The sequence below is a fragment of the Silurus meridionalis genome, chromosome 2 (genome assembly GCF_014805685.1).
Source record: "Silurus meridionalis isolate SWU-2019-XX chromosome 2, ASM1480568v1, whole genome shotgun sequence".
Taxonomy (NCBI): Eukaryota; Metazoa; Chordata; class Actinopteri; order Siluriformes; family Siluridae; genus Silurus; species Silurus meridionalis.
The window spans coordinates 16,972,027-16,980,835 of NC_060885.1; the positions used below are offsets into that span (position 1 = coordinate 16,972,027).

The 8,809-nt window shown below is 36.4% G+C and overlaps 2 protein-coding genes across 2 annotated transcripts; one reads left to right on the top strand and one right to left on the bottom strand.

The window, feature by feature from the left end:
• The first annotated feature begins 4 nt into the window (after positions 1 to 4).
• dnajb12a (DnaJ heat shock protein family (Hsp40) member B12a) lies at positions 5 to 5,714 on the top strand. Its single transcript, XM_046875755.1, has 9 exons — positions 5 to 183; positions 860 to 1,037; positions 1,150 to 1,295; positions 1,422 to 1,595; positions 3,125 to 3,204; positions 3,417 to 3,526; positions 4,166 to 4,338; positions 4,558 to 4,689; positions 5,204 to 5,714. The coding sequence occupies exons 1-8, from the start codon at positions 12 to 14 to the stop codon at positions 4,680 to 4,682; spliced, it is 1,158 nt and encodes a 385-aa protein (XP_046731711.1). The 5' UTR covers positions 5 to 11; the 3' UTR covers positions 4,683 to 4,689; positions 5,204 to 5,714.
• A 233-nt stretch (positions 5,715 to 5,947) lies between these two features.
• Positions 5,948 to 7,118, bottom strand: LOC124402623 (DNA damage-inducible transcript 4 protein-like). The gene is made up of 2 exons (XM_046875766.1): positions 6,926 to 7,118; positions 5,948 to 6,801 (listed from the first exon to the last, which is right to left on the bottom strand). The coding sequence occupies exons 1-2, from the start codon at positions 7,038 to 7,040 to the stop codon at positions 6,359 to 6,361; spliced, it is 558 nt and encodes a 185-aa protein (XP_046731722.1). The 5' UTR covers positions 7,041 to 7,118; the 3' UTR covers positions 5,948 to 6,358.
• Between the last annotated feature and the right edge of the window lie 1,691 nt (positions 7,119 to 8,809).

Sequence of the window (8,809 nt, forward strand, 5' to 3'; positions counted from 1 at the left end):
CCCGCGTCATCATGTGGCGCCTGAAAGCCATTTTCAGTTCCGCTGTCGCAATGGAATCAAACAAGGACGAGGCGGAACGCTGTATAGAAATTGCCGTCTCGGCGCTCCAAAATCATCAGCCCGACAAGGCTCGTAGGTTCCTGGAGAAGGCGCAAAAATTATTTCCTACGCAGAAGGCGCAGCGTAAGGGGATTTGTTTCTGTTGGGCTACACGAGAGCCAAAAACGGTAGCGTTTAGGAGCTAGCCCGATGGCTAACCTTATCCAGCATCCGAGTGTCTAGTCTAACTTGTATGTTTGTATATAACAGTATGCCTTTTGACTACTTTCTGTACTGTTATTACATGATTTTACGATTATTCTGCATGTGAACATAATAAAAATAGCTAAGTTGCTGTGCTGGTGTTGTATAGTTTACTGTACCCAGGATTGCTAGTAAATTATTACCACAATACCCCGCCCCAATTAATCACGTTACTGCGGTGTTTCGTATAAATTGGACAAACCAGCTCACTGTGATTGTGTTTAAGCTCTTGTTTTCTGCATTATCCTGCTTTAAAGAATATGAATTGCGTGTAAACATGAGTTCTCTGAGACACTGTTTGATGTAAACAGTACATCCCTGAGATGGTAGTGTTATTATTTGGGGAAGATGCGTACTGTGACTTTCACAGTCCTTAAATATCTGTAAAGCATCTCTGAAATGAGATTAAAAGCTCTCTGCAGACACATTAATTTTATTGTGGACTAATACAACATTTGACGCAAAACAAATTTGTTTTCAGTGACTATTACATTTGCTTGCAGCTTCTCATGTCAATTTGAAAGACCCATGTTTTTACTTCACCATGCTGTTTTAGGTTTATTAGAATCTTTAACTCTGAATGGAAATCCGCATGGCAGTAATAATAACTGTGGAGAAAACGAAGGCAATGGAGTTCGACACCGAGCTGCCAGCGCTGGAGAGGAAAGATCAGAAGACAGTGCCACAGATGGAACCAAGTCATATACAGCAGAACAACTGGATGCAGTCAAACAGTACATTTACTTTTGGCCACAATTCTACTATTGCTATACAATGTGATTAATTGTGGCAACTTGCTGGTAATATTTTGTCTTGGTGTGGTAATATGTCTTTGTTATTATGTAGGATAAAGAAGTGCAAAACTTATTACGAGACTCTGGGAGTCACTAAAGATGTGTCCTATGACGATTTAAAGAAAGCATACCGAAAACTGGCTTTGAAATTTCATCCAGATAAAAACCATGCTCCAGGTGCTACAGAGGCTTTTAAAGGTATGTCATGTCGATGCTTTGTAACTCTCACTTGCTTGTTTGAATCAAACCTAATTGCTATTCACAATATCAGAATTCAGCAGTTTTGGGAAGGTTACTATAATCTTTATACCATTTCCATTATAGCTATCGGAAATGCGTATGCCGTTCTTAGTAACACCGAAAAGCGGAAGCAGTACGACCTTTATGGCGAGGAGAAAGTTCAACACTCGCGTCATGGCCATTCTCATCATGGTTTTGAGGCAGATATTTCGCCAGAGGATCTCTTTAACATGTTCTTCGGCGGTGGATTCCCATCTAGTAAGTGAACACTTTGGCTGTTCTGTATATGGTGAAGCCACTGCTGAGAGTGGCTAGGCTACGGTGATCGGGTGATGTGATTAGACACTGGATTGCTGCTGCTGTTTGATATGTGATCCCAAGCTGTATTGGGAAGAAAACTAGTAGACCCTGGAGGAAAGTGTTTTGCTTGGAAAAACACTTCTTAGAGCATGTTTTGTGTTGATGTGTTTGTGTATGTGTGTTGGGGAGGGGGGGTAACCAGAAAAAATAAACTCTTTGACCTCTGCTGGCATTTTACATAGAAACTAGCTTAACAGGCATCTTAAAATTAACTTGATATATATTTCTAATTACTATTATTAACCAATGAAGTTTAAAAGCACAGATTGTGACTGGGCAAAGCATCAGGCTACAGTAGTTTCAGTAAAGGTGTTTAGGGATCAAATGAAAGTTGTACAATCAGGAGGATCACATACTTCACTGTGTGTGTATTATGCGCTTTTTTTATTTATTTAATGTTTTCTTTTTTTTGTCATTTTTTTTTTAAGATAGGCAAAGAGTAAAGGGGGCAGGAGATGAAAATTAGTAAATATTATGATTTTATTTTTTTTTTGCCCCAGTGGTGCCACATTGGAAATCTGGGAAGATAAAGTAAACCATTTTTTGTAACCAGATGGAGCATAATGTTTAGGTGAAATGTTTACAATTATGAAAGTGGAAGCAAAACAGTTTCACAGATCCATGGATGTTGTAGGCTTTTTGTTACATCTTTCCTTTGTACGTGCAGAACTGTCAACTTTTGTGCATTTTCATGCCAACTTTCATGCGTAGGAGCCCCCATTTCATCTTTCAGGAACTTTCCAAACAAGTAGTTTTACTTGATCTGCCCCACCCGCAAATAAAAACTACATATGAAACACTCAATGTGTATCTGGACTTAGAGACTAGCCACAGATTCTTAGAAGACCACTGAGCGCCCTTCCCTTCCCTTCACACATTACTGGCTTTTGACTTGATTTTCCTGCTTGGCTCTATATTTTACGTGTTTAACTCACATGGCACCCTCACTTTCACTCAAGCTAAATGCAGGTTATTCATCTGTGTGAAATAAAATCTATCAGTATATTTTCATCTGTCCAAAGTTAGATAATAATATAGTTAACAAAATTAACTATTTATTTATTACATGTCACTGGAAAAAAAAAAAAAAAAAAAAAAATATATATATATATATATATATATATATATATATATATATATATATATATATATATATATATATATATAAACCAATATTTAACCTATATTAAACATAATTAAACCCAGACTCATTTGTTCAGTTTCAACAGCAGATGATCAGCATTTTCCAGTTTGTATGAGGAGTTTTAGACAAACAGTAAGTCTAAGGATTAAATATAAAACATGGAATTATTAATTTTTTTAATTATTTAAAATTGTGGCTATACTACACACATTTCCTCTTCTGAGCTGGCAGGTTTGCAAATGTACACTACTTAATCATTCATGAGTTGCTTGACTTCTTCCAGGCAATGTCCATGTTTATAGTAATGGCAGGATGAGATTTGGACATAACCAGAGGCATGAACGAAGAGAACAACGGAGAGATGTAAGTAACTATGCACTGGGAAAGTTTTATAACCTCTTTAAAAACATGCTGTCTGTTTAATGCATTTTAGAGCATTTTACCACAGTTTCTTTCAAGACAGCAAATGTGTTTACCAAGGTGTGTACCCACAAACTGATTTTTTTTTTTTTTACACTAAGAACAGTGCAGTGTTGGACAGATTATGCTTTATTATTATTTTTTCCACAAATTAGGGAAGCCTTGCTCTGTTTGTTCAGCTGATGCCCATCCTCGTCCTAATTATAGTTTCAGCTCTTAGCCAGTTGATGGTGTCCAGCCCCCCCTACAGTCTCAGCCACCGGCCGTAAGTCTGCACTCATCTTATATTCACCAGCATATACCTTTTTATTTTTAAACTTGTCTGACTCATGTTCATTTTATATACCAAAGAGTATAATTTGTTAAATGTACCTATTTAAAAATTTAGCAAACAGTCCATTTTGTGTAATTAACAACCTGGAGAAGACAGTTAGCCTTTCTGGTAAATAATCAAATCTTAAAATATATATATTTTTTGTTCTTTTTTCTGAATACAGCTGTTTATTTATTACAGATTATATTAGTGACAGCAGTGAGTTTCACTAAATGAAAAATGTTTAGTATTGGTGGTGGCCTTTTTGCAGCAAGATTGTGCAAAACCTTTTGATTCATTTTAGATCAGATTGAGCAGTGTCTTCTGAACAGGTTTTACTAGAGTAGTAGAAATGAGCAGTTAATATGGTCATTGTCTCAAATTGCTAGCATTTAAATAGGGACCAAGACAACTTTAGAGCATTTGGAACATTTAACTATTCACAGTGTTGAAGATTTAATGCCTTTGTTCTAACAATTAAAAAATCTAAGCCCTTACATTTGTTTTAAGTCTCAGATTTATTTTCTATGTGTTTTCAGACTTTTAGGTGTCATTGCTTCAAGAATTAATGTAATGTTTTATATGTTACAGATCCTCAGGGCACACGAACAGAAGACAAACAACTAATCTGAAAGTGCCTTACTATGTAGGTGACCACTTTTCAGAAGAATATACTGGAAAGCATCTCAAAAATGTTGAGCAAAGTGTGGAGGATGACTACATTTCAAACCTTCGAAATAACTGCTGGAAGGAAAAGCAACAGAGTGAGTGATACCACTAGTGGCATTGTAGATAGCACTTCGAGACAATTTTAAGTTTCATATCATCTTATAAAAACCACAAGCATCCACTTATTTATCAGGAGAAGGGCAGAGGTTTAAAATTTGATACATTTGTTTTATTAAGTGGTCCAAAGTGCTGCACAGTTATCATACTTAACACACATGATGTTCAGTACTAAATATTTGAGCTTGCCATTACAGAGGAAGGACTGTTGTATCGGGCACGCTATTTTGGAGATTCAGACTTATACCAAAGGGCCCAGAAGATGGGTACACCCAGCTGTTCAAAGCTGTCAGACATTCAGGTCCTTTTACATGGACACTAAAAAACAAGTAAGTGTTTATGAAAACATTATTTATATATATATATATATATATGTGTGTGTGTGTGTGTGTGTGTGTGTGTGTGTGTAATGTATTTACTTTTTAGAAACCAAATAATGTATTTCTTTTTTATTATGCACACGTTTCAAAAATATCTCTAACATACTAGCAGTTATACCAGAGTTGTTTAATTTTATGGCATGATTATCTAGATGTTAAAATGTTTTCTATAATAGCACCGCTCAGACCTCAACGACTAAATGATTTTAATTAAATTATTTTATTAAATTAAATATGTATGGTTTACATTAAAGCAGTTATTCTAAAATTTACAATCTTTGATTTGTCTACTGTTGCTTAACAAGATTTTATTTACATTGTGCTGTATTTGGCATTCATTTTTTTTTTTTTATCAGAATAGTCTTTTATAACACGTTATGAACAATGTAGATTTAAAACTTAATTCAGTGTACATTTATTTGATTTCCACATGACTTATTTTTATTTTTCCCTGTTGTTTCAGGAAAGTCCATATTTAAAGGTGACCAACTATAACCTTACCAAACAAATTTTTGGAAATTTGCACCAGTTCAAGAAAAGAAAAAGTTAGCAGCAGCCACGGTTCTCTTTCCTCTTTCCCATAATGATGAAGTGTGACATCATTGGGTAGCTGAAAAGATCTGAAGCACAGCACTAACAGTTAATTGTGCTGATATGAAAGTAATTGGTAATGCTATATGAATGTGAAACAAACAAATAGGTATATTATAAATGGTAAGTTACGCGCCACACGTAATGCCTTTTACTTTGTCCATGCATCCAAGTTTTCTGTTAAGCAAGTTGTAAAATCTCATCTGAGCCAGTTCATTTTTTTTTTTTTTATTGAACTGCAAGAACATCAAGAAAGCCTTATTTGGATTTTTGCCATTTGTTATTTAATTCCTCACTGTAGATTACCTGTTGGATTTTTTTTTAAGAAGCCTTTGAGATTAATGGAGATTTTGCCCTGTATTTATTAAAATTTAAATCACCTATTCTTGTGTGCAATTTAATTATAGATATGAGGGGTCTGAGAAACAGCTGTAATTATACCAAATGAAAGGTGTGTGGTAGAGACAATAGAAAGAAAAGATCAAATAAATTACTGAATGAACAGAAATTTTTTTTGGCATCATTATGTAGTTTAATTTGTAAAAAAAGTCCAAAAGATATGTACATATATAAAAAATAGAACTATACAAATCTTTGGCAGTATGTTAGGATTCAATACTTTTGGTTCTGTTCCTCATTTAGTTACACTTTCCTTTAGCTATCATGATGAAAGAACACTTGATAAAATCATTAACATACATTTTGTAAACTTTGACATAATGAGGTAGTGCAAATTTCTATTTGTGCAAACATTCAAGCATTTCATAGAATAATATAAGCACAATTATAAAATGCCTGACATTTCTTTCCTGAGGTAGAATCATTTTAGCTGCCATTACTCAAGTGATGGGTATTTTATAGGGCTTGTACTGTAAATTTTAAGACATCTTGCCCTACATCAGCTTAAAACAGTATAGTAAAACCCATACTTTTCTTAGGAAATAATAATAAAAAAAGTCAAGAGTTTAAGTAGGGTTTGCATAGAACTCTTAGTAAGAGTATTTTAAGAAGTGCTTTTATCTTCAGGTCATAATTCTTCCACGTACACTTCCTCTGAGCTGTACAGCTTTCTCTTTAGCACAGTAAAGCTTGTGCTTAGTTTCACACAGTTACTGAGTCTACTCGTGAACTTCGGCCACAGTCCCCCAAGATCCAGCCGCAGTAAAAATGTGAGATGAAACGTTGGAACAATATCGGGGTCCACAGATATGTGTCCAACACTCTGAGGAGTCTTGCTGTTGTCCACACACACGTCGATGATGGCTCCTCGGAGACCACAGGGTTCGGTTGCAGCCAGCTGAAGCAGCTCCTGGCCGATCCTTTCCAGCAAATCGTGAGGAACCACCAGTCTGGAGGAGCCGAGGAGCTCAGTACTGCTTTCACTCAGGACCTCAGACACGTTGGCTACAGTCTCCGCACACAAAGCCTCTTCAAAGGGATCGTCGTCCATGGAAATCACCGATAGACACCCTGAAACAGACATTATTTTCAAAACATTAAAATTGATCATAATTTAGATCTTTAGTAAACTTTTCCTGTAGACGTTGAACCAGTGTTCGCTCTATCGAGGCTCAAACATTTAACCTGAGCTTACCTGAATCTCTTTTCCCTGTCGATTTGGGGTCGTCGGTATGATGGAGCAGTTTCTGGACCACTCTCCCCCATGAAAGGCGTTTTGAAACCCCAGAATCTGATTGCGAATAATCCATGGTGAATAGTGGGGTGGAAATGTCCTGTGGTAAGATCTGACTGGATGTTGGGAACAGACCAAGAAGCTCACGAACTCGCAGAAGTTCCCCAGCAATATTTATAGGCGGCGGTCTTTGGCTCCGCCTCCGTCATACTTCGTAGCCAATCAGCTTACAGGGCACGTTCTCCGCGTTTCATCTGCTCTACAAACGCCCGCGGCTCTCTGGAAGCGTGATCGGTTTACGATCTTCACTTCCGTTGGGGGGTGCAAACGTGAATGGTTGGTGATTTGGGAGTGAAGAAAATGGCGCCATGACCCCCACCCCAACATGTAAAATAGTTCGAACAAAAGTTGAAACATAATGTAATACGTCTAGCGCGTTTGAGTTTAGTGTTGGGGTGGCGTATGCTCAGACTCGAATGATTATGATCACGTGATCACAAGTTTTGCTATTAGATTAATCTAATACTCAATCTACAGTCTCACAAATCAGATTAATTCAGTCAGTTATTTTTGTAAATTTGTAACAGGATTCTCACTGTGCTTTAAAAAGTAGGAGTGGAAACTCTATATATAGTTTTTTTTGTACCCATTGCATAATAGGAATGCTTACAAATGGTCGAAATGGTTATATATAACCTATAACATATATGAACCATTGTGTGAAAAAAAAAAAAACATCTGATTTATTTAGCAGCAAGTTACTGAATCGTTCATTCATTGAAGAAAGTTTGCTATCGAGTCAAACTTCTGGACCAATCAGCGCTCAGAGCACGTGCACAGCGTTTCACACCGCAGGAATTCCTCGCGTTTTAGAAAGCGGTGGTCTGTGTGACCCCCCGACCCTCCCCCACTCTCATTAAATTTGGGTAAACGCCCGAATTGTCACGTACACACCGCGAGTGGAACAGTAACACTGCAAAGTCCTACACGAGGAACCTTGATCATCTCGCGATTCTGAAATAATAGCATGCTAACTTAGTTTAAAAAAACAAACAAAAGAGACGTGTAGACTGACGTGAAGTCGTAATGTTAAAATAATATATCATTTGTTTTAGGAAACCAAACTTTATACAGTCTACAATAAAAGACTATGCAACTGCTAGGTGTAGAGTGAAACGTGCAATGGTCCAAAACGTTTTGGAAGATACTTATGATAAATGAATAAAGAGATATTTTCACCAGCAAAGAAGCAAGACACAGTAGAAAGCAGAAATCACAGTTGTGTGTGTGTGTGTGTGTGTGTGTGTGTATGTATGTATATATATATATATATATATATATATATATATATATATATATATATATATATATATATATATATATGTGCTAAAGCAGAAGATAAAAACATCTAATGTTCAAAATGGGCTTGTTTTGGATAAGTTACAGACTCCAGGTCTCATGAATAAAGAGAGATTTTCACTTGCACTGATGCAAGACAAGTCAAGGCTTGACATTTTTGTATAAAGCAGAAATCATAGTTGATATATATTTATTGTTTTATTTTTATTTTTTGCTAGTTGCAAAACAGAACATGTAATGGTCAAAATGTGAGTTTTTGGAGAAGTTACAGATCCCATGACCCATAGAAAAGAAACCTTCTTGCCGGCACCGAAGCGAGACAGGTCAAGACTTGACGCTTTTTTTGGAGCAGAAATCACAGTTGTTGGGGATGGGGTGAATAGCCCAGACCATGAGCTAATTTTTAAAGTCTTCATTTGTTAGGTGATTTCGATTCAGTTCCATGCCAGATGTTTATGTATACTCTGAAAGCTATAGGTTGTTCTC